This window comes from Zootermopsis nevadensis, unplaced genomic scaffold, assembly GCF_977971745.1.
Source record: "Zootermopsis nevadensis isolate Lab colony 2312 unplaced genomic scaffold, Znev_1.0 Znev_ptg000010l, whole genome shotgun sequence".
NCBI lineage: Eukaryota > Metazoa > Arthropoda > Insecta > Blattodea > Termopsidae > Zootermopsis > Zootermopsis nevadensis.
In genome coordinates, this window is record NW_028259142.1 from 9,916,931 (window position 1) to 9,943,580 (window position 26,650).

A 26,650-nucleotide genomic window follows, 5' to 3' on the forward strand; every position below is an offset into this window, starting at 1 on the left:
CACTTTTGCAGATTAAGAGTACAAATGTGTGTGTGTGTGTGTGTGGAAAGAATAGTGATAGCAAATGGAAGGATCAGATATTATTCCTATATATGATTAAGGAGATAATATTAAGCAGTGTGTGGTATAAAGTACACTTTTGGAACCTTTGTGCATTCCAAAGAGTATTACTTTTCAATTTTGGTGTTGCTTTAACATAAAAATGAGAATGTGAATTATGTGATGAAGTACAGTATTAGTATTTCAACAACTTTATATTGGAAGATGGCTGTCTTCTGGGTTGTTGCACTGTTTAGTCTGGATGATGGAAGAAGCAAGGACCTCTGAAATGTCAGTAAACTTCTACCAGACTACATGGTGCAACAACCCAGAAGGCAGCCATCTTCAGACTCACCGCCATGAAAGCCTCAAATGCTACTTAACTTTGTTGGTTTCACACACATATCGAATGAAGTGTAATATGTGGTTGTTGTATTTTATATACAAAAATATTGTGGGTTGCTTCGATTGAGAACGTACTTACGTAATGTTTGTATCTTTGACATCCTCAAAATTTTGCATAATTTGTTATTGTTCAAGCTATGCAGCATTTACTACATATTTTAGTGTGTTTTGGTTTTATTTCAGCTGAGCCGAGTGAGATTCAATGACGACCCATGTGTCAGAGAATTTGGTCTCTCTGTTGGAGAAAAGTTTGAAGAAGTAAGCGCTCGGATCCTGGATGCTCCGCAGTTGGAGTATAAAGTGAGTAAATTAATTGAAACTTCATATAGTGGGTCTCCTTGTAAACATGGTTCATATTTCAAGGCCATATTATATTCAAGCATTTTATTTTGGGGGTTCATTACAGAAATATATGTAATATAACTTGTAGTCTTTCATCACATACAACAATAATTCAGTTTTTAACACAGATGTATGTTTTTGAGCAACATGTTTCAGTATAATAGACCATCTTCAGGCTTCTATTTTACAATATATAAAATATGTGAAACAGAAGGTCACTATATAATTCTGATTATTATTGTAGAGTAATTTGCTATGAGTAAGTTGTAATAAAATATTAAAAATATACAGGCTAACAATGTTTTGTTGGATCCAGCATTACAAGTTTTCATTTTTAAACACGTAGATGAGATACGTTACATATTTAAAAACATACATTGACAGTGTTTAAACTGAAAATCATGGTCAAGTGGTTAACAATCCTATTTTTTATTTGGGAGGCCCCATGTTAAAATCTTGGCCTGGGGACTGGCTATCCTGACTGGGTTTTTTGTGGTTTTCCTTAGTCCCTCCAGGCAGATACAGGTATAGTGCCTTATATTATGCCATGACTATGTCCTTTCACATCCTTTCCAGTTCAGTTTTCCCCCCATTTTTTTAACACAAATTACATAAATGTGACTTAAAGAAATATTGCTATTTTCAGAATCAGAGATTTCCTACAATACCAAGTAGTGGTGTGTGGAGAGCATCAAATTTTGTTAGCATTGGAAATTTGAAATCTTGGATAATTCTCAACTTAGACAGTTATGTTGTAAGTGAAGATGCACTCCGGTGAGTATTAACCAAATGTGGTGGCAACTTTATTGCTTTGAATTTAGCAGAGAATTATGAAATAAAATGTGATACATAAGATTGAGGTGAGAAAGCTTTGTTGTAAGACTGCAAGTACTGCTGAAATATCAGTAAATGAGTATGATGATAATAGTTTATAGACAAAACAATACTTTTCATCTAATGATTTTTTAAATTTTGTCTTAATGCAATACTTTAAGAGTCATCTGACTCACTGTCAACTTATAATTCACACATTTTATTTTATTACAGAACTTACATGTATTAGGTAGAAGCCTGTTTAATAAGAAGTTTTTGGAAGAATTTATGAAGCCTGATTTCCATCAAATTCTTGTTCTGTATGATGAAGCTAGCATTACTGTAAATTAAAAATTGGGAGAGCAGCCCATTGCAAACAATGGGACATAAAAATATCGGTGTTGGTCTAATATAAGTTTTATCTCATTCCAGAGCAAGTCACCACCCCTTGCTCTAAATAGGTTGAATGCAAATTAGAATAAAATCATATAGTTCACAGCTTGCAGCCTGCTGATATATATTGTATGGCACACATTCATTTTTGGTACTATTGTATCACCCTGCATGATGAAAAAATAGTTACCATGTAATATTTATGTACTTTTAAGTGAGTGGATAATAACAATGTCAAATCAACTAATTTTATAAAGAAAATAATTGAATAAAATATTTATCTGTTTTCTAATCGGAACTCCTCACAGCACAAAGCATCATTAAATAAATGACAAATGAGTAAAAAATCCTCATGCCCATCTCCAATAGTTAATAAACTGATAGGCATCAAAACAAATATATATATTGCAAAACTTACCTGTTATTGTTGAACATTAAAGAAACATGCCTTAATAGAAGTAATACTTTTTAAACATTAAATGGCACACAATACTTGAAGTGCCTGCATATGTGGTGCTTCTGTTACCCCAGCCTCAGAAGTTGTTGCGCCACGGCAGTGTTACTGACGGTAGGAAATTAAAAAGTAGGTGGGGGTCTCCTTTAATGGCGTGCCCTTCATTTTATTTCATGAAAATCTTTCCAGAGACTAAAACAGCACAGATGAAGTTAAATCAGATGATTTGAAATACACTGTGATAAGAATAGAATGATTACTAATTATCATTAAAAAGTGACTGTTCAGTTGGAAAACTAGTTATTGTCTTCTGTTTATGTAATACTACCACTCAGTCTACAGTCATTTATCCCATTCTTTCAATGTCATTAATGGTTTTGTATGTTTCAAATTAAAATTTACAGGTGTTTTGGAGAAGAAATGCAGAAAACAGGGAAGAAGTATGGGATGAATATTCCACCTCCATTAACATCAAAAATTTTGCAATTTCCAGCACAGGATACATCTGAATTGCAGACATTCTTCACTTCAATGAAACATAAGAGAGTTGATCTGATTGTTGTTGTGATTCCAGATGTGAAAAACAGTTATGGTAAGAGGTCTATTATATGAATAAAGTACTCTTCCACCCTTGTTTAAATAAGAGATTCTTTGATTAACTTTTGTCTGTTCAAATGTTTTGATCTGTATGGTGAGGCTAGCAGGAACTAAATTAATAATTATACACTTTAGTGTTCCATGTATATATATAATTTTGGCTGATACACATGTTGAATATGTTAATTTTGTCTTAAAACTTTGCATACTGTGTAGTGTATTAGAATATAAAATGAGCAAACAAACAATTATTAACACTATAAAAAGACACTATTTCCATACGCGTTTCAATCTCAAGAGGTCATCATCAATGGCATCAAGGATATTAATTCATTTGTTCATTAATTTCCTTGATGCCGCTGATGATGACCTCTTGAGGTTGAAACGCGTGTGGCAATAGTGTCTTTTTATAGTGTTAATAATTGTTTGCTCATTTTATATTTTAATTTTGTCTGATATAACCTCAAAGTTTGGAATTGTTGACATATGAACATAAAGATTACTGTTGTATGGGATGTTGTGCTGTATAGTCTGGTAAAAGTTTACTGACATTGCAGAAGACTTGCCAAATTTTATATTCAAAAAAAAGATTTTTGTGGTCTTCTTGTTTTTTTGTAAGAATTAACATTTGTTTTCAACTGTGTTGTAGCCAAGGTTAAGCAAATTGCAGAACTAGATGTTGGAGTGTTAACTCAATGTATAAAGTCAAGAACAATGCAACGTATGAATCCAGCTACATGTTCCAATATTCTTCTGAAAGTCAATTCAAAACTGAATGGAGTGAATCACACACTTTCATCTGTGTCAAGGTAAATCTCATTTATGAAGTAACTTTTAGCATAATATTACCTATTTACATAATATTTAAAATTTAGAGATCCATAACTATAACCATAAGATTTAGTTCTTCCTGTCTGTTTGTTTATCTGTTTTACTTGCTCATAAACTTCCAGTTTGTTTTCCTTTCTGACTGAAGTAAAGTATCTCAAACTGAACATTAACTACATTCTGACTAATGTTTTGAAATTACAGTGTATTTACCACAGGAAAAGATATTGTACTGTTTATTTCCAAGTTCCAGTTAAATACTTGAGTCAACTTTCACTTTTTGAAACTTTTCCAACTGCATAGATTATGTAGTGTCAAGTGGTGGGATAATTGTGGGTTGGAAAAGGATGTGGAAGTGTTCTGTAGTCTATTTTTTAAGGTAAAATTGTTGTTTTATGCTATAAGGATAGAGGACAATTAAGAAATACCTCAGTGAGGAATACCTCTCTAGGCCATATTCAGAAACTGGAACCTTCTGAATATAAAATGAGCCAATTACTATGCTGCAAATATGTGTAACATTTTTTAAGGAAACTGGGACATGAGCTCTTGTATTTCTTCTCTAGAGAGATGCAGTAATATTTTTGGGCATAAATAGTTGTTTTTAATTAAATTTTGAAACGATTTCTACCTTGTGAACAGAAGTCCTTTTTAACATGAAAGCCCAGTTTCAATCCAAAGACAGTCCATATGTGTGTTGTGGACAGAGTGGTAGTATTACAAATTTTGCACTCAGTACTTTGTCTTTGTTCTGCCACTAATTATTTTGTCAATGCTCATCTGTTCTATTGCCATCTCTGAGGTGTGCATCAGACCCTGGGTTGTTCATTTAATTTGTGCACAATACCTCTCATCTCTTTGTTAGTCATTACTGCTTCCCAGTGCCACTTTATTGCCCTTTGAGTACCCTCTTTCAGTGCCATCACTTGCCCTTCAAGTGCTTCATATAAGTTCATATAAGTGGTAAGTACCTGTTTATAGCCTCACTTATTACATTCTGAAGTGCTGCTGTTATATGTGAAAATCATTATCCAAATACATGTCATACCCTTGAAAGCTTTGGAAACAAATGAGTATCATGTAGTGCCACATGAAGTGTAGGGTAACACTTTAACAATAATTTTCACTGTTAGAAGTGTGTGGCCTAGCATTATTGTGGATGAAGAGCTGTGTCTTAATACATGACACAGGTCTTCTTTCACAGGTAGCACATTGAAGTTTTTGAATACAAGATTTCAGCATAGGCTTTCCAATTTGATAACCTTAATTCATTATTTATTCTGGATGAACAGTCTGATTACATTACTTTGCATTACATTCACCTACCACAGACCCATCTTAAGCGTAACTAATTCAAGTTAAATAAGCAATGTCTTAATCAAACTTTACTCAATTGTAAAGCATGTATAAAGGAAATATTTAGAATAAAGCCAATATATAAACTTCCTTTCGGTATAGACGTATTTACGTCAGATTATCCGGAACCGTAGTTCCACTGTCAATTTTTTGTTTTGGATAACAAGAGTGAAACAGTGTTCCTTTGTTCTCAGGCCGTCATTCTTTGAATCTCCTGTAATGATAGTTGGAGCTGATGTGACTCATCCTTCACCTGATCAAACAGATATACCCTCTGTTGTTGCTGTAAGTATGTGCATACACAGTCTGTATTTTTTTCTTGAATTGAATTTATCAGATTTATATGGGCATTAACCTTTTGATTGGTCATCAAAAATAAAGAGTTTTTCCTGTGAATATCAGAACAGTAAAACTCTGGCTCATTTTTGTGGATACAATTTATAAGTTGTTAGGGAAGTCACTGCAAAAGAAATGTAAGCAAGCGGACAAGCATAAAATTCCCTTTCCTTCTACAAAGATTCTTATATGCAACACTTAGTTCAGCAGAAATATGAGTATCTTCTTGGAAACAGAGTTAGTGAACTTCTTAAAGAACCAGGACAGAAATCAGCCAGACAGAAATATATCAAATGCTGCTTCAATGTATTTTAAAATATTGGAATATAATATACATTTATCTGTTTATCATTATACATTTCATCTTTTAACACCTTGTGTTGGCATTTAAATAGTTACTTGGCCACTTAATTTGCAGTGATGTTATTTTCCTGTGTTCATGTTGATGTTTATTTGTGTATATTATCCAAAATAAAGTTACAAGATCAACAAGTTTGAAGTTCAGAGATTATTTTCTTATGCTTGTTGTTGGTGCAAACTTGAACTTGAAGGCTATGATATTTAAAAATGATCATAAGTATTCCTTGATGTTGCACAGAATGGGTGCTGTCTTGTCTCGTGTGACACACTCGATATTCAAGTGTAGTGGATTAGAAATGAAACTGATGTTCAGCCATGCTGCACATGTAGACTCATTGTGATGATAATGCACTGCATAGAACTTTATGGATGTTTTGTATGTGTACACTATACAGGGAATATGTTGGCATGGTAAAATTTGTAAATTACAAGAAGATTTAAAAACAAATATTGATAAATGGTTTTGCAGTATCTTCATTCACTATAGAATTGAAATTGATACCAAAAGGTCACTATGATAGGCTTTCCTCCAAGTTCTTGATTTTTCTCTTGCTGATGGTCATTGCACCATTGCTCCTTTCATGATTCCTGAAGAGTTAGGCCAAACTAGCCAGGATATAAACTTAACCTTGGTTATGAGATGAAACTTCATTTCAGACCCAAACTTTTCTTTTTAAGTTGATGATGCATTGTTAAATAAAGCAAAAAAGAAGTGTGCAGTAGATGATGTACTTTGTTAGATCATCTGGGGTCTTGCTTTGATATCTGTAGAAATTTTCCTGTTTTAATCTAATCAACTTTTCTGTACCTTATGCAGTCATGATCCAAAAGCATTATTCAAATACAACATTCAGATTCGACTGCAGCCTCCTAAAGTTGAGATCATTCAAGACTTGCAAGATATTATTAAGGAACAGCTGTTGTACTTCCGTGATTTCACACGTTATTTGCCAAAGAGGATAATATTTTATAGAGATGGTGTCAGTGAGGGAGAGTTTGCAAAGGTATATTTCAGAGTTACAGGATGGAGGGGAATTACATAATGAATTTATATGACTCCTCAGGTTTGGTGACAATATACTGTGTTTACCTGATGTGCTGAGTAGCCAGATTGCTGATAATTTACAGCACAAATAGTTTCTGTGATCTCTGATAAGTGACAACACGAGTGATAATGTTATCAGTCTTCTGATAGTTATGACATAAAAAATACAGAATTTCATTAAATTGTTAGCTAGTTTGAGGAGGCTTGCGTGCTCAAATGACCCTTAGGGCTATGTCGGCCTGAGCTTCGGCTCATGGTAGGGTCACCCAAGCCGAACAGGTCTAAGGAGATGCGCTAGACTAAGAGTGATACCCTGGTCCTCCAGGTTGGGTGTTGGGTGTAGGGCTAACAACCTTTCACCTGTAAAAAAAAGATGTGTTACGAAAAAATCAACCAAGCCTCGGATCAGGACGGACTCTTTGGCACGACCACGGCAATTGAAAAAGGACATGAGATTTGGTACTTGGAACATTAGGAGCCTCTATAGGGCTGAGGCACTGAAATCAGTGTGTAGGGAATTAGGGAATTATAAGTTAGACTTAGTGGCAGTGCAGGAAGTGCGATGGGAGGGGGAGGGCACGATCCCAGTGGACAATTTTACATTTTTCTATGGAAAGGGGAATGACAATCATCAGTTAGGGACGGGTTTTTTTGTTCATAGCAGAATTAGGGCAGCAGTTAAGAGAGTAGAATTTGTTAGTGACCGGTTGTCTTACGTAATTTTGGAAGGACGTTGGTGCGACATCATTGTCCTTAATGTTCATGCCCCAACTGAAGATAAAAGCGATGATATCAAGGATAGCTTTTATGAAGAATTGGAATCAGTATTTGATACATTTGGCAAGTATCACATGAAAATTCTGCTAGGAGATTTCAATGCAAAAATTGGGAGGGAGGATATCTTCAAACCCACAATAGGCAGCGAGAGTCTCCATGCACTTAGTAATGATAACGGTGTTAGAGCAGTAACCTTCGCTACGTCAAAAGATTTAATTGTAAAAAGTACAAAATTTCCACACCGTGATGTTCATAAATACACTTGGACTTCCCCAGATGGCAGAACACACAATCAAATAGATCATGTTTTAGTAGATAAGAGAAGGCAGACAAATGTAATTGATGTGAGATCATTCAGAGGAGCAGATTGCGACACTGATCATTATCTGGTGGTAGCAAAAGTGAGGGAGTGGCTTTCAGTAAGTAGACGAACTAAACAAAATTTTGACACAGAAAGATTTGATTTGAAAAAATTAAGTGAGGGAGAGGCAAAGGAACAATATCAAGTTGAAATTTCGAATAGGTTTCAAATTTTAGAGACAAATGAGGATAATGAAAGTGTGGACATCAACAGGGAGTGGGAAAATGTCAGAAACTGCATCAAAATTTCAGCAAAAGAGAAACTAGGATACTACAGGAGAAAGCAAAATAAACCATGGTTTGATGAAGAATGTTCAAAATTAATAGATCGAAGGAAGCAAACAAAATTTCAATGGTTGCAGAACCCAAACAAAACAAATGTGGATAATCTATGTACCGTGAGACGTGAGGCTAGTAGAACATTTAGGACTAAGAAAAGGGAATACCTGAAGAGCAAAATTGCTGAACTTGAGACAAATAATAAGGAAAAAAACATCAGAGACCTGTACAGAGGCATTAATAACTTTAAGAAAGGATATCAACCCCAGACCAATTTGGTAAAGGATGATAGTGGCAATTTGCTTGCAGATCCAATAAAAATTGTGAATAGGTGGAAAAATTTCTTTAGCGAGCTCTTAAATGTTCATGATACTGGTGATATTTGACAGATTAAAATGCATACGGCTGAACTGTTAGTGCCATAACCTAGCTTAGATGAAGTGGAACTAGCCATTGGGAAGTTGAAAAGTTATAAATCTCCAGGAATTGATCAGATTCCGGCCGAATTAATTAAAGCAGGTGGCAAAGGGTTGCATATGAGGATCCATAAGCTTATTCAGTTAATTTGGGATAAGGAAGAGATGCCACAACAATGGAAGGAATCCATAATTATTCCTATTCATAAGAAGGGGGACAAGACTGAGTGTGGTAATTACCGAGGAATATCGCTGCTATCAACCTCATACAAAATTCTATCCAACATTCTTTTGGCAAGATTAACCCCATATGCGAATGAAATTATTGGGGATCATCAGTGTGGGTTCAGACGAAACAGATCAACGATTGATCAGATCTTTTGCATTCGTCAGATACTAGAGAAAAAATGGGAGTTCGGTGGGACCGTACATCAGTTATTTATAGATTTCAAAAAAGCATATGACTCTGTGAAGAGAGAAATGCTATATAATATTCTTATTGAATTTGGTATACCAAAGAAGCTAGTGGGTCTAATAAAAATGTGCTTAAATGAAACCTGTAGCAAAATTCGAGTAGGTAAATATGTATCTGAGACATTCCTCATCAAGAACGGTCTAAAACAAGGAGATGCTTTGTCTCCCTTGCTCTTTAACTTTGCGCTAGAATACGCCATCAGGAAGGTCCAAGGTAGGCAGGAGGGTTTGCAATTGAATGGGACACATCAGCTATTGGCATATGCTGATGATGTTAATTTATTGGGGGACGATATAAATACAATAAAGAGGAACGCAGAAGTTTTACTAGAGGCTAGTAGACGGGTGGGGCTAGAAGTAAATTCAGAAAAAACTAAGTACATGTTAGTATCTCGTCATCAGAAGACAGGCGGGCAAAATTATCTTAGGGTGGCTAATAAATCCTTTGAAAGGGTTACAAAGTTCAAATATTTGGGAACAACAATAACAAATCAAAATGATACTTGTGAGGAAGTTAGGAGGAGACTAAATTCCGGAAATGCTTGCTACTTCTCAGTCCAAAATATTTTGTCTTCCCGTCCGATTTCTAAGAACCTGAAAATTAAAGTATACAAAACAATAATCTTGCCTGTTGTTTTGTATGGGTGCGAAACATGGTCTCTCACTCAGAGGGAGGAACACAGATTGCAGGTGTTTGAGAATCGGGTGTTGAGGAGGATATTTGGGCCTAAGAGGGAAGACGATGGGGCGTGGAGAAAACTGCACAATGACGAGCTTAAAAATCTGTACTGCTCCCCCAGTATTGTGAGGGTGATTAAGTCGAGAAGAGTGAGATGGGCGGGACATGTAGCGCGCATGGATGGGACAAGAGGTGTGCACCGGGTACTGGTTGGGAAGCCTGAAGGGAAGAGACCGCTGGGGAGACCTAGACGTAGATGGGAGGATAATCTCAGGCGGGATCTATGGGAGATAGGAGTTGAAGGAAACTGGATTTTGTTGGCCCAGGACAGGGTCCGGTGGAGGGCTTTGGTTAATTCGGTGATGAACCTTCGGGTTCGGTAAGCCATCTAGTTAGTTAGTTAGTTTGTATGGCAGTAAGAGTAACCAGAATGTAATGATTTCTGTTTCTGAAATATCCTTATTGATGAAGTATTCTGTTTGTGAGTTTTTATATTATGTCTGTTTTCCCAGAAATCACTGAATCAGTCTTTTACACATTTTTCTTTATGGTTATAATATACCTCTATTTTTTAATGAGAATAAAGTAAGATAACTTTGTCTTATAATTGGGTAAATATGGTAAATTGTCTGTTGTATAGGTGTTCCTATTGAGGGATTGATATGAGGTTGAGAGAACATGGGAGAGAATTTTGCATTTGCTACTTTACTTGAAGGTTTAAATCTTTTCTCTTTATATTGTAACCAAACATACAATGTAGAATTAAATGAAATAAGTATTGTTGTATGATTTGTGTTGTCTGTTTTTGATTGCCACCGTGGATTGCATCCCAGTCATTGAGCTTGAATCCAGACATTTTACTGAGCTATCCTGTTTTATTCTTAATATGGAGTTTGGTTAAACAACTTTTTTCTTTATAATACTGCTGTCTATGTTGTTTGGCCAAGAAGAAATTTTTACTGAAAAAGCTTATCTGTTTCACATTATTATTTTACAGGTTTTGAATAGTGAGGTGACTGCTGTTAGACGTGCCTGTTCTTCAGTGGAGCAAGGATACAAACCAATGGTGACATTTCTTGTTGTTCAGAAACGACATCATACTAGATTTTTTCCCACACTTAGGGAGGATGAAGATGGCAAGAACCGTAACGTACCCCCAGGTACTGTGGTTGACTCTGAGATCACACAGCCTGTTGAGTTGGACTTTTTCTTAGTGAGCCATGCCAGCATACAGGTAATATATTTTAGTATTAGTTTCCATTACCAGTATATTTCAGTATAATAATTAATTACTTCAGTAACATCAAATTGAACATATTTTAAACAGCAGCCAACTGGTTTTGGCTATTCTTTAGTGATCATTAGGGACTTACACTGTTTAAGAAGTTATTAACCTTTATTGCATAGAATTTAAATACTTTGTTCATAATCTTACCACTGGTTTAAATTACCATTTAAAGGTATCAAAGTTCAGAATACTATAAAATAAATTGTATTATTATGTTTTAAGCCAGAACCTCCAAATAAAAACTCAGTTATTAAGAATGATTTTATTTGCCTGTATATGAAGATATAAAGTAACTAGTCTTTTTGTATATCACATAACCACATAAAATTGTGTTTTATTTGTTGCATCTGTATATTTTTATACTCCTCCCTATGTTACATACGTATATAAACAGTAAGAAATTGCTAGATTGGGATTTTTGGTGTCAAACTCATTAACTTTACTGTATTCTTTTAAATTTCCAATGTACAATTCAATTAGACCAAGTTTTAGTAAGGGATGCCTAAGCTTTCGGCCAGTTAAGTGGCCATATACATCTATGAACTTCATATAAGGTGACCAGTATACTGGCCACAAGTATTTAAAAGGTTAATGCCAAGCTTAAAGGAAAATTGCAGACACACAAAGATGGACTAATGATAATTAAATTAAATTATTAAAATTAATGTTTTTATAATATTCTCACTGGTATTGGAATACATTATCATTTACAGTCTATCTCACTTTTACTGTTAATGTGTTTTTGCAGGGTGTGAGTCGACCAACCAAGTATCATTTGTTGTGGAATGATGATAATGTTATGACAACTGATGATCTTGAACAGCTTACATATTATTTATGTCATATGTTCTCACGATGCACACGCAGTGTGTCCTATCCAGCTCCCACATACAATGCACATTTGGCTGCATCTCGTGCTCGTGTGTACCTTGATGGGTGAGTATAGAACTGTTGTTATGAAATTAAAAGAAATGAGTAGCCTGAAAAATCTATACATCTTTGGTATAGTTATTATCCACTTTGATTATCAAGGTTAATTAGGAAAGTGAATGAAAATGGCACTTGACACTTTATTAACAAAGTATTGACAAATATAGGATCAAGGTCCTAATATTTATCAGAAATGATTTACAATAATTTTATTAACAGAGCTCTTATAGGCACAGTGGTCTGATATTTTCATGTAGGTGGTGTGAAATTGTGGAAATGCAAAAATTAAAGTTTAACCAAGTCAAAATGGACCATTAAATGATATTGCATATGAGGGAAGTTAATAAGAGACCGTCATCCTTATGATGGAGGCAGCAAGCACCTCTGAAACATTAGTGAACTTCTAACAGACTACATGGTGTAGCAATCCAGATGACAGCCATCTTCATATTTGCTGCTGTGAGAACATTTAAATCTTACTAAGAAACACAATCCTAGATGGTGGTCAGAACACTAGCCCTGTAATTCTGGGGTCCCGGGTTCAATTCCCGGTGGTGCTCAGATTTATAACTTGTGTTGGGAAAGGTCGTGGTCTAGGCATCACGGAGTTTTCCTCCGGGGGCTTCCCCGGTTTCTCCTTGGCATCCCAAAAATTACTCCACTCACACACACACACAGAAGAAGGCAATGGCAAACCACTTCTGGATCATCTGCCAAGAATGTACATATGTATGAACAGGTCCCTGACAACCTGAAGAGGATGGAAGGATCCTGTTCATAATATATGGACCTGTCGTCAGACAGAACACTTAAAAAAAACACAGTGACTGATCTGAGAGGAAATAACTATGCTAATGATGATGATGATGACAGTAATAGTGAATTTGCTAGTTACAGTGATAGAAACAGTAAGAATATTTTATTAGGAAGAATATATCTGTTAGAAATCTATGTATTGTATGTGCTGAGAAAAAATTAGTTATATCCTAGTAATGATGGTAACATGAAGGTGATTTTGTAATTGGTACTAAATATTCCATTGGAATTCCTCTACAGTCTTTAAATCATTTGGGTATAAGGATGTATTCAGGAGTTATGCTTTTATAAAATATTGCTTAAAATTACAGTCATGAGCAAACAAGTGGAATGGTTTAGCTCTCATTGTGTTATTTAGTGTTATCAATGATATTATGAACTTTAAGACTGTGGGTCTTATATTACCTATGGTCTGTTTTCTACAGAACATTTGGCTTTTGATGTAAGTGACCAAAAACAGAATTATTTAGTTTATTTTCAAAATGCTCCTCTCAGTCTGAAGGATCTTGAGTTCGTGATAGTCACACTGTTTAGAGCAGTTAAGTAGTCAAGATATCAGACCTATGCCATTTGATTAATTGACTCTGACTCCACGGCCCTGGTTATGTGACTCAGTGAAGCTACCCTTCAGAAGAATATTTAGAAAATATGCCATAAAAAATTAACCTAAATAGCGATCTGCTTTCCTGTTACCATTAAACCTTGGAATTCCCCATTGTGTTATGTCCTGAGACTGGAATATTGGTGGCAGATCACTTAGTACAGGATATTTTTATTCTACAAAATATGAAAGTAATCATCTTGTTTTCTCTTTTCAGGAGAAAGATAACATTGACAAATCTTGCAAATAAACAGAGGAAGTACTTTGAAAGTTCTGTTTTGAAAGCGATTATAAAGGACTTTCCTATGTATTTTGTATAGAAAGGTAAGTAACATAAATTCCAGATCTAGATTTAAAGTATGTAAATTATTCCTGTAAGAAAGACATGTGAAAACTAAGATTTTATTCTGGTCATTGATTTTCTTCACATAAGTTCCCAAGTTTTTTTCCTCCCTCGAGATTGGTGGAGATATTGTGAAGTGTCCAATGCTGAATCCTAGTTTAATTCCTACTGCTGTTCTCGGGTGTTTATTATTGGCAGTAATTAAACAAATTATGGAAACTTGGTGCATGTGAAGACATTATTTCTATAATTGGCACATAATGGAAATTTGCATGAGATGTAATATGAAGGTTCTCATTATATTAAAGATAGTTCAGTTGTTTCAGTTGCAACGGTTTAGCTACAGTTTATACGCTTTTGTGGTTATCATTTAATGAACTGAGAGGACTGTGTAAGGTGAACTGGAAAGGAATGGATGGAAGCCATTCATAGCTTATTTCCAGGTACCATTTGTCTGCAGGGGACTAAGGAAAACCATTGCTTAGAATGTCAGATGTGCAAGACTAGTCAGAAGTACTTCGTGAACACTTCAGACACAGGACTGCTACAGTCATCATTCTTTATAATTAAAGTTATAGGTAACTGCATAAGTTTGAAGTCGCTTCATATGTTGTATTTCATTGAAGGGGAGGATGACCCTAAAGTAAAGCTGTCCCACTATATGCCATGCAGGCCGGGGGGGGGGGGGGGGGGGGGGGGTAGCTCCAACTCATTCTTGACCTTCACACTAGATGGGGGTGGGTGGTCAGCATCATACCCTGGCTGCACTTTACCCCCTGGAAAGTAACCTGGTACCCACTGGATAGGAAGCTGAGTGGGCCCCAGAACCAGTCTGGATGCAGAGGCTAGAAGAAAAATCCTCTGCCCCCATATGGAATCGAACTCCAGTCGTCCAGTCCATAGCCAGTCACTATACTGACATGTATGGCATTGAAGGGGAGGATGACTGTGACAAACCGATTTATGAAGATTTGGAGGAAGTAGTCACCGCTATTTTAAGACATTATCTTAGCATTTGCCTGGAGAGACTGAGAGGACCCATGAATAGATGTCAGGATAGCCAGACTCTGGTCTAAGAATTGAACCAAAGATGAAGCAGGAATGATAACCACATAACACCAATGTTCAGAAATTGTCAAGTGCATTACTGTCCTACATATCCTTATTGTGAAAATCAGTTTGAAATTGTATGTGTATTCAAATTCTTTTCAAGCTTTTTAGACTGTGATGTTTTGATTTTATTTTCAGATCTGTATCACGTTTGAACATCAACTGTGTATGTTGAAGAAAGTGTTTCTCTTGTTTTTTGTTATATGAAAGATTGATAGAATTCCATCAATTCAGAATGTGAAAGGTGCATTTGCCTGGAGAGACTGAGAGGACCCATGAATAGACCTCAGGATAGCCAGACTCTGGTCTAAGAATTGAACCAAAGATGAAGCAGGAATGCTAACCACATAACACCAATGTTCGGAAATTGTCAAGTGCATTACTGTCCTACATGTCCTTATTGTGAAAATCAGTTTGAAATTGTATGTGTATTCAAATTCTTTTCAAGATTTTTAGACTGTGATGTTTTGATTTTAGTTTCAGATCTGTATCACGTTTGAACATCAACTGTTTATGTTGAAAGTGTTTCTCTTGTTTTTTGTTATATGCCAGATTGATAGAATTTCATTAATCCAGAATGTGAAAGGTGCATAAAATCAAATAAAGTCATAGTTTTGTGTTTGTGTAAAAAAAAAGTGGAAAATAAACTTTTTATGCAAACAGAATAAACATAATCCATTGGTATCAATTTCTTTTAATCTTTTATACATAACTAACTAGATGGCTTACCGAACCCGAAGGTTCATCACTGAATTAACCAAAAACCTCCACCGGACCCTGTCCTGGGCCAACAAAATCAAGTCTCCTTCAACTCCTCTCCCCCATAGATTTTATAAGAATGTTGGTAGCTTAATCTGTTGGCAAAATGTTTTGGGAGAATGTACAAATTTGTCAATTAATGTCATAATTTCTAGTATGTACTCATTTAAATCCTAGTGCTGGATCTGTGAACTCACACAATACATATATAGTTTTCCATTTACTTCGTAAGATGTAAATCAGTAAAATGCATGGCGTATAGTGGGACAGCTTTACTTACATTCATGAGAAACATTTCATAGAAAAGTTTTTCAAGAAGTTACATTTTATGGAAGCGGAGGGTTCATAGGAACTTGCCAATGGTCCCTAATGTGCGCAAAATTATTACAGCCCCCCCCCCTCTTTGTTTAATTTTAATATCCCCCAATCTATGCCTATTAAGGAACTTACAATTTTCGAGGTTACTTGCAACCACAGTTTGTAACCCTGTGTCGAGAAGTACGAAGGTCCTGGGTTATAGTGGAGCAGTTAACAGTCTTTAATATAGTCCATCAATGTTTGCTGGATATTTATATTCTGTGATGTAGTCAATACATGTTTCTGTGGAATTGCTACAGTTGTATACATCCCTGCAATAAATGTGTGATGTGTAACAAATTTGTAAGTAGGTTTGTATGAAGAAGTTTTGTGAGTTGTAATTAATAACGTGCTTTTAGTGTCTTTTTAGTTTTAACATACTTAGTTTTTAAGTTTGCCAACATTATACATTCTGTGGAACCAACTTCGGTCAATAGAAAACGGAGAGGAAGTAAGAAAGACAACAAAGGAAACAAAAAAATGCACGCTATACTGGCATCTAAACGTTCAGCATCTAGTCTCTCTAGTTTTATGAATAAAGGGTCACAGTTTAAAATAGTATTAAAAAGATACTTAAATTCACACTCATTTTATTCTGTTGATGACTTTACCTCACAATAGTAATTTATTTCCCCACTCGCCCACTTTATGGTGCAGGATATTCTCGGAAAAGTCGATTGTATACTCGGCTTGGTAAAGAATAGCCCACTTTCTGTATGGGACCGAAAGGTACAGCACAGTGTTCACAGAAACCTGCCACTGGACTCTATCCTCAGCTAGCTGCATCCAGTTTGCTCCATTGATTCCTGTCTCACCAAGGTCCATCATCTTCCCAGCAGTCTCCTCCCTTCACACCTCCCAGCCATTACCTTATAAACACCCCTACCCTCCCCCATGTGTGCCACATGTCCTGCCCACTTCATCTTTCTTGATTTAAAGATAATGGACATAATGATAGCAAGCATTCCCAGAATTTGATTTTGCTAGAGGTTTCATTGAGATATGTTTTAATTAGCCTGATTAACTTAGGTGTACCAAAGTCAAACAAAATGCTTCGATTTTAACTGAGTCAAAGACTTTCTTGAAGCCTATAAATAGTTGATGTACTGTCCCATTGTACTCCCACTTTTCAATTTTTATCTGGTATCTGATGAAGGTTGAACATTTGATTAGTTGTAGATCTATTATGATGGAACCCACACTTATGATCCCCAATAATATCATGCTGTGTATATGTGGATTTATTTGAAACAGTTTATTACTTTATATGAAATCTTTATTTATTCTATGTGAAAAGTTTATAATATTTTGAACTGCACTTGTATGTAAATATTGTATTTTGATGTAAATACGTCTATACGGAAGGGTCATTCGGCAAAAAAGCGTTAGGAAGATGTGTAAGATCCATACCAACAATGTGTAAATTGTTATGTCATCTGTCCACTGTCAATTTTTTATTACTTATTCCACATCCTATTGTCATGTGTCTAACTTATGGATCTAAGGAATGTCATAATGTGTTTGTATGTAAGTAAAAGAACAAAGGAAGGAAAATAATGGTTAATGTTAGCTGTATGTATAAGAATGGATTGAAAAAGAATGTGGTTGATTTTATGATTGTGTCAGTTTTTATTGTAGTCTGTAGTAATTTTAATTTTATTTGCATCATTGATTATGCCAAATTTTATTTTGAGGGTTAACTATGCATTACAGAAAATCTTAACTTTATTCTAATATAATTAACAGTTTACAAATGTTGACGGTCTTCAGTGACATGTTTCATTTATGATTCTGTTTTAGTAAACACAATGGTAAAATAGCCCCTTAGGATGTCTTAACATATTGTAGATTAAATATTTCTTGTGAATAAAGCAGACAGTTTGTTTTATGATCAGAGTTACTAGGCTGTAGTCAGTACATACAATACACCAGTATGGAGATGTAAAAATATGGTTAATTTTGGTTAAGAGGGCTTTTACTTTGGCATTGTTACCAGTGCCTGAAGGAGCATGTGATTTGGAATCAACATCTGATCCATTTCAGATCTGGAGTTTGAACCTGAATTTATGCTGGCTTCTGATTTGTTAGATTAGTACATTTGCATGACCAGGATAAGATTCACAAAGTTTGTACTCAAAGACCAAATTGGCAGTGCACCAACCACTTACAGAGTTTATATTAGATTGAAGTCGAGAACAAGCACGAGACTTTCGCAGGGAAAATTTTAATGTTTTCAACAGAAATAAGGTAATTAATGCATTACATAAATTATTAATAACAGAAAGCTATGCCCTCAAAACATCCTTGTAGTACACTATAAGGTGACAATAGGGCTCCAGAATAATGGGCATTCAGTATATCTTGGTTAAGGAACTATGAAATAAAATTGTGTAACCATTAAGTAAGACGTGGAATAAGGTCAAAAGTATTGCTGATGTTAAAGTATATAGAATTAACTTGACCTAATGAATAAATGATATGGGTATCAAAATTGAAGAATAATAATGTTGATTAATGATGATGTAATTACTTTTCTAGTTGTTTGTAATTTTCACTTTTTATGTTTCAGGTAATTTGATTCGCCAAGAATGGGAAAGAAGAAAGGTTAAGAAATGTGATTTTATGGTTGATCCTTTATTTATGTATATAGTTTTCTGTCTGTCGACAGGTCCATATGAACCGGATCCCTCCATCCCCTTCAGGTTGTCAGGGGCCTGTTCATATACTTTCTTGGCAGATGATCCAGAAGTGGTTTGCCATTGCCTTCTTCTGTGTGAGTGTGAGTGGAGTAATTGTTGGGATGCCACGGAGAAACCGGTGAAGCCCCCGGAGGAAAACTCCGTGATGCCTAGACCACGGCCTTGCCCAACACGAGTTATAAATCTGAGCACCACCGGGAATTGAACCCGGAACCTCAGGATTACATGGCTAGCGTTCTGACCAGTAGACCACCGTGGCGGTACCCACTATATACAATAGATAAATTACGACTTACTTGTAAACATTAGAAATTCATCGACAGAGTAAAAGGAGTGTGTAATTAAGTATCTTTTTAATGCTACTTTAAATTGTGCCTTTTTATTTACAAGACTTGTGAGATATGATGGTAGACTGTTGAAAATTTTGATCCCTGCATAATATGCACTCTTCTGAAAACATGAGAGGTTGGCAATTGGTCTATGAAGCTGATTTTTATTCCTTGTGTTGACACGGTGTACAGCAGAATTAGTTTGAAAGAGTTCTTGGTTATTTACAATAAAGTTCATTAATGAGAATATATATTCACAAGGAAGAGCTAAGATCTCTAATCTCTTAAATAGACTTCTACATGAATTTCTAGGTTTTTCACCAGCCAATAATCTAATAATTTTCTTTTGTAAATTGAATATTTTTTTACTGTGTGATGAATTTCCCCCCAAAATTATTCCGTATTTCATTAAAGAGTGAAAATAGGCAAAATATACTGATCTGAGTGTGTCGGTGTTGCTGACATGCAACAGAGATCTAACTGCGTAACATGCGCCACTTAACTTAGGTACCAGTTTATCAATATGATTTGTCCAATTTAGGTGATTATCAATTTGCAAAAACAAGAATTTTGTGTTTATTGACTCTTGTATATACTTCCCATTATAACCAATACTTAAAGCACATTGTGGTGAGTTATTTGTTATAAATTTTATTATATTCGTTTTATCTAGATTTAGGGCCAGCTTGTTAGCAGTAAACCATTTACTCATATGAGACAGAACTATGTTCGATGTTGAACAGAAATCATCAAAAATTTTATTTGAAATTATGACACTTGTGTCATCAGCAAATATTATGGGTTCTGTTAAAGTATTTATTGTTTTTATTTTTATTGTTGGAGGAAGGTCATTTATGTATATTATAAAAAGCAAGGGCCCTAAAATTGAACCTTGGGGAACTCCATGTTTTATTGTTCCCCAGTTTGAGAAAAAATTTCGTTTGTTTTTAGGTGCTATCTGTTAAATAGGATCTGAACCATTGCGCTGCTATTCCTTGAATGCCATAAAAATGCAATTTATTCAACAAAATTTCATGATTTACACAGTCAAAAGCTTTTGCTAAATCACAGAAAATTCCTCCAACATACATTTTTTGGTTAACAGATTTTAGCACATTGTCTGTTAGTTTGAAAGCTGCATCTTCAGTGGATACACCTTTTCTGAAGCCAAATTGTTCTGGAACTAATATGTTGTTAGCACGCATATGATGACTTAATCTATTGTACAGTATAGAATGAGCTTCTGTGCTCCATGGAAACTAAATATCTTCCAAAGTCATCATTTTCAATATCGAATTCCTCAACAGTCTCCATTGTTTGTTTATATGAAGCAGTATTGTTGTCATCTTTAGCTGAACTCTTGTGTCAGAAATGCGGACTACAAATTTGGAAAGTACAACAAATTTTAAGTCTATTTTTGGTAGACCTAACAAGAAATATAATAATGTAAGCCTGTCATTTTTCTTTCATTTTGTTACATATGCACCATACAGAAATATGTTCACATAAAAATATTAGTTGGTAAGATCTAACTTATATCAGTTCTCGTTTGGCCATGTACCATTTTCTGTACGATTAGCTGTTTTTGAGGAAAAGAAACATGATATTTTGTTTGAGCTTCATATAAAATAGACGTTGTACTTTACAGCGTTAAAATTATAATACAGATTCTTACACCAAATTTAATTAAAAACCGTTCAGTACTTTTCGAGAGGAAACATGCGCGCAAAGAGACACGACCTCCACAATTACGGGCACCTTCTATGGACTTTGTGCAAAGAGTGCTTAAGAAACAAACCCTAGACAATGTCAGTGAACTTCTGCATGCCAATGGCTTGATAGCTCTCGGCAGCATCCTTAAAAGTAAAGCAGTCCTTTCTGTTCAGATTGACAATTGAACTGAGCAATCCATGTCTTTGTACAGGCTCATTTCCTTCATAGCGTCATCAAAGACTAGATCAAAACTAAATCCAAGCTGCGCTTAGTTAACTGTCTTCATTTTTTGTCTAGTGTGATCTTCTGGATTATGACACCTCGTGTTCTTAAAGGTGGCTGCGAACGTTTCAGAGGATCATATCACCTTTATCTCCAGGGTTGAAGTAAATTCTGTGTGGTGTATATGTATTAAATATCTGAGTGTGGAGGTTCTCACAGCGGTGAAATGTCTATTGTGTTCTTCTGGTTTGTGATGACATGTAATATTAAGTGGTTACCACTGTTTCGGAAGATCGTTTTGCTGCCATCTACGGGATTGAACCACTGACAACTGCACTGCATCACACCCTAGAAGACGACAGTCGACAACTGTACCGCAGTGAGAATATAATTAATTTTTATTCGGAAAATCTATAGGCCCTAAACTATTCTTTGCTTATTTGTTTAATTTCTTAACCAGTCTTTGCTTTGTGCGTATTCTATCTTTCTCCCTTCCTGTCTTTCCTTTTCTTTCCGAAGGACGCTTTTTTCCTTTCACCAAACGCATTTCGCCGTCAACACGTCGTTGCAATTCAGCTGACGTGTCACCTTGGACAAGCAGTTTATTGCCTGCCTTATTTGTATGAATACGCAGTAAACCGCTTCAGGGTGGGAGGTTCTTTCAACTGAAATGGTTTTCTGTGCAAGGCCCGGTCTCATTTAAAACCAGGAAGACGTGACCTTGCATGAGAGGATAATATTTAAATGGCCTAAAGAGAAACAAATCATGAAGATGTTAATTGGATTTTGCAGTATCTGAATACAGGAAAATATTAGGTTTTTTGTGATCACTCTAAGAAACCTTTGGATTTTGACGTGAATACGTCTTTAAAATCAGACCGACATATGGGTTACCAGGACGGAAACGGCGATGCAACGTTTGCAGGGTGATCCATTCCGACACTATAACTTCGTGACTAATAACACGATTGAAATAAATGTGGTCTCGTTCGATCGGGCATACGACTACGATGCGAGCATGACCTTGAGTTGGCGCCGCGCATGTGCGATGCGCGGGTGGGGTGCCTGCGGCGACTGGCGGCCATTTTGGGCGTGGGCGAAAATTTCCGGGCAGTATATCTCGCGACTCCGATGTGCTAGCATGCTGATTTTGGTGCCAAACGAAAGATCACGTCTAGATCTGTGGATTTAAGCCATTAAAGTACTGCCTCCATCATATGAATGATGATGGAGGCAGTAAGCTCCTTTGAAATATTGGTCATTATTTACCTGACTACATGGCACAATAAGACAGCTATGTTCAAGAACAGTGAGTTGCAATTGTGAATGGATGTAATACTTCGATATTATCCATCGTCTAGTAAATATAAAACGTAAAACGACGTTTCGGAGATGGGACTCTATCTCTGTATATGTCTGTATATTTGTTATGCTAAATAAAAGCCATGTATCCATTTCGTTACTTTCATTTCATTCCCATATCCCAAAGAAAATATTACCCGCTAATGCAGACGTATTCACGTAAAACCCACGGCCGTGTCCCCGACACAGCCACACCCCGAGTTTTTTATGCACTGAATATTCCTATCCGCCTTAGGAACTATCAAATGTTCTAGAAACTTTGCACCACAGAGATTATTCATTGAACCATCCAAACGTCTATAATATTAACGATTCCAGTAGAGAAGAAATTTACACTATTTAACAGCCAGAATAGCCTACTCTACAGCTTAATAACTTGTAGCACCTTGATATTTATTTTTGCGTCCAGCGTACACTTATGTAGTATTGTGTAACTGTGTAACCCTTGTACAACTCTTACTTGTTATCATAAAATACACTTCGTTAATATCTCCTTTGTATGACAGTAATTATCGCTGTTCACCCTATTAAGGAACGTCAGATCAACAAACAGGACGCGTCTTACTAACGAACACGTGGCGGGATACATGCGAATCGCAACAAAAAATTAAAGCCTTATACTCAAAGATTACTGAAACAAAAGCAGTGTCAAATATCTCACCGACAACTGATGATGTTGAAGACAATATTAAGTTTTATCTGAACCTGTTAACAGTATTCCTACTGCAGGGTCACTCTTTCTAAATTGTCATGGCGTTTCAATAGTTTGTCTTCTCTTATATCCTTGTGGGCCAGCAAGTAAATAAGAAAGGTTTTATGTGGCCCCATGTTTAGAAAAGGTTGAGAACCCCTGGCCTACACCATATTGGATTAATCAATTGTGTGGTGCGTGTTGAGTGGATTTAAAACGGAAAGGTGTAAGTGGACATTAAAATTACGATAATTGGTAAGCAGTCGACACGATTCCGAAGTGTACAAAAGAAATCTAATTTGCATACGTAACTCTTTTGTGTCTCATGCCTACTGTTACGCGCATGCGTGATGATTGGGAGATGCGTAGAACCGTCGCGACGCTTCGTCCTGCTCCAGTTGGCGACCCATGCCTCTCCCGGCGAGTGGCATGAGACGAATGGCAAACGACACGGGTTTCGTGTGAAATACGAGTCATGGGCTGTTCTTTTGATTGACCTTATGACCTGTGCTCTTGTGAGATGATAATCTTGCTGTCAGCCTAAAATCCTCAGCCAGTTAGTTTAAGTGAATTCTTGGGAGTGTTAAAGAACACAGTGTTACCTCTGTCCACTGCAAGAAGTTTCAGTAACGCAACTAAAAACTACCACATCAGCAGACAACATGGATGATGACATGTGTAAGTAATATGACGCTGAATCGTCTTTATTATATTTTATTATGCTTCGGATTTTCACATCCATATTATCATTTATGTTCTTTGAAATATCTTAATGTTGTATCCCAGGTGTGGGCCAAGTGGTCTAAGGCAGTGGTATTCAACCTTTTCTTGTTCGCGTACCCCCAGATATAATTTATCTTCAACTTTGTACCCCCAGAGTTGGTGTATAATTCAAGTTATACATAGTATATAATCTACATCTAAAATAAATTAAATCAATACATTATTGATTATTCAGTGTTTAACATAATTTTTTGACGTAAATACGTCTATATTTTAGGGTCAGTGTCATTCGGCAAAAATGTGTAACGAAAAAGGGAAACGAAAAAGTGTAACTTCATTGTTATGTTACCTAGGAAACATCATCTGTTTATCAACAAATAAACAACAATGGTTACCTACATACTTACCTTACCTCACATTACATTACATTACCTTACCTTACATTACCTTACATTACATTACTTTACATTACCTTACATTACATTACTTTACATTACATTCATCTACCACAGACCCATCTTAAGCGTAACTAATTTAAGTTAAATAAGCAATGTCTTAATCAAACTTTACTCAATTGTAAAGCATGTATGACGTATTTACGTCAAATTCTCCGGAACCGTGGTTCCACTGACAACTTTTTTTTTTTAAATTTCACGTACCCCATAAGAAGTCTTCGCGTACCCCAGGTTGAATACCACTGGTCTAAGAAGTACGCTCATGCTGAAGTGCAATGTTATTAAATCCCCAGCAATCGTAAAGCAGTGCCTAGGTTTTAAGTAATAATCTTAATACCGCTGTTGTGTTACATAGTAATTTAATCGCACAATTTTTCTAAGGTAAAGTCTTACCTGATATTTAATCTTGAACTGAGGTATCATGTTGTGTATTATAACATAATAAAGTACTGACCGTGTACACAATCAAGTCTTAATTAAATAATACTTGTTTGTAATTAAAGGCCACTACATGTTTTGTATGTTGCATTTTGGATGCGGTTTAAAACGAAAGCCTAATATAATAAATGTAACACTTCAATAAGTACCTAGCATACAAAGATGCATGTACTCTTTTGCTTCTAAAGAGAAAGACCGTAAAAACAGTGCGCAAAATCTTGGTATCATAAATACGAGTGTTTTGTGTACTGGACGATGACTTACACTTATTAATTGAAAAATGTCATTTTAAGAAAAATGGTATCCAGTAATATCGTGTCTCATCATAATATGAACTAAAAGCACACGAGATAAAGATACAGGACGTCAGAGATGAAGTGCCCCTCGAAGCCTGAAGCTCACAGTTCGATTAGATTCCTAGTGCATTGCGCCAATTATGATGTAGACCCGTATAATTTCTAATGGTGAATGTGTCACACTTTGTTAGTTGGCTTAAAATGATGAGGTAGGACAAGATACGCTTCTTTCATTGATCGTCTCAAACATCACCTACATCCCGTCTAAAAGGGAGAATGTTATTTAAACGAGACATAGCCTATAGTGCGTAGCGTAATACTTGTTTTGTACACAACGCCCCACACATTCAATGAATGAAATAAAGACATTGTAGTAAACTAAGTCATTACACTCGTCAGCACTGGCACTCAGTAAATTCCCGAATCTAATGTTGATGTTCAAATTGATCGCCGTTAACGCCGTGGCAAAATTGGCAGCGGTAAGTAACTGACCGACAAGCGGCCATCAAAGTTGCTGCTGTGTATACATATTTTTGGGACATGCTGTAAATGCATATATTTATGTGTGTGTGTGTGTGTGGGGGGGGGGTGTTTGTAAAGTTATACCCAAATTGTCAAATATCTATTATCAGAAAAATTCACTAGTTCCAGCGGTGTGATTAAGCTAGACAGACGTGCCTCTGAGTACTTAAGAACAGCGTAAAATATTTGCATACATGAACTATGCTCCATTCTAAATAATGTTTTGTATCAGTTTATCTTTAAATATCAGGGGAGTACACGAGTGAGAAATGTCTCACGTGTTTTAATCGAATTACGGAGTTCGATTCCCGCTTAGCCGAGTACAGTCTCGGCTCAAAAATTTACTGGAAAGTTTCGACCATTTGTAATAACAGTAATGGAGAACGTATCTAGAAGAAAAAATGTCACTGGCTCTGAAACTGGTACAGATCAAGTACAGAAATTGAAAAGCGTCTCTTACTTTATAACCGTTATTCGTTACATACTGAAAATTTAAGGCCTGTTTCTTCTTCGTCTTTCCATCGTCGCTTTGGTGTTCTTAAATCTGATTGCCCCTTCTGTCGGAAACAGCTTGCCAATTGTGGAGACGGTCTCTTTTCATTCTTTTCAGATACTTAAAATATTACTTATCCCCTTACAGGAGAGTGGTAAGTATATGTACCACCTGCTTTAATGTGTAGTAACGCGGCAGGTCGCCCACATAGTCGCTTTATGAGTTTGGTTTGGTTCTAAGAATAAACAGGAAAACGTTTCGTAAATATCATTAAAATCTGTAATTGTGATGTGGTGTTTTCTTTCAGGTATGAGTCGAATGATTAAATATCATTTCTATGAGATTTGTCCTTTTAAGTGTTAAATTTAAACCCTAGTTACTGCTCGTTTACTGCGAATAATGTTTTTTATACCAGGAACTTACTTTATGAAACAAATTGAAGATTTGGAAACGTGTACAGAAGATCAAAATGTGCGACTAAATTAGGCATGTGCAAATTATTTATCTGTGACAGACCACCATACAAAGAGAATATTCAGTGATTCAAGGC

General features: G+C 35.8%; 1 protein-coding gene, 2 long non-coding RNA genes and 1 pseudogene across 5 annotated transcripts in view; 3 read left to right on the forward strand and 1 right to left on the reverse strand.

Moving 5' to 3' along the window:
- The window catches only part of LOC147874246 (protein argonaute-2-like), a 28,402-nt pseudogene extending 15,110 nt beyond the window's left edge, over positions 1 to 13,292 (forward strand). Inside the window, exons 11-17 of the transcript XR_015534526.1 lie at positions 628 to 744; positions 1,433 to 1,560; positions 2,851 to 3,038; positions 3,693 to 3,852; positions 5,422 to 5,512; positions 10,951 to 11,187; positions 11,990 to 13,292. The product of XR_015534526.1 is annotated as a protein argonaute-2-like (transcript). The remainder of the gene's footprint in view (positions 1 to 627; positions 745 to 1,432; positions 1,561 to 2,850; positions 3,039 to 3,692; positions 3,853 to 5,421; positions 5,513 to 10,950; positions 11,188 to 11,989) is intronic.
- Positions 5,853 to 16,310, reverse strand: LOC147874247 (uncharacterized). The gene is made up of 2 exons (XR_015534531.1): positions 16,251 to 16,310; positions 5,853 to 7,328 (listed from the first exon to the last, which is right to left on the reverse strand). It is a non-coding gene; the product is annotated as an uncharacterized LOC147874247 (long non-coding RNA).
- On the forward strand, positions 16,299 to 22,575 carry LOC147874248 (uncharacterized). Of its 2 annotated transcripts, none has more exons than XR_015534529.1 (2): positions 16,299 to 16,468; positions 18,201 to 22,575. It is a non-coding gene; the product is annotated as an uncharacterized LOC147874248 (long non-coding RNA). The 2 variants fall into 2 exon arrangements; XR_015534528.1 differs by having other exon boundaries at positions 16,299 to 16,460.
- A 983-nt stretch (positions 22,576 to 23,558) lies between these two features.
- Dys (Dystrophin) overlaps positions 23,559 to 26,650 on the forward strand; it is a 609,234-nt gene continuing 606,142 nt past the window's right edge. The window contains exon 1 of the mRNA XM_087346495.1: positions 23,559 to 23,851. Within this exon, the coding sequence (XP_087202621.1) occupies positions 23,836 to 23,851 (16 nt within the window). The 5' untranslated portion in view covers positions 23,559 to 23,835. The remainder of the gene's footprint in view (positions 23,852 to 26,650) is intronic.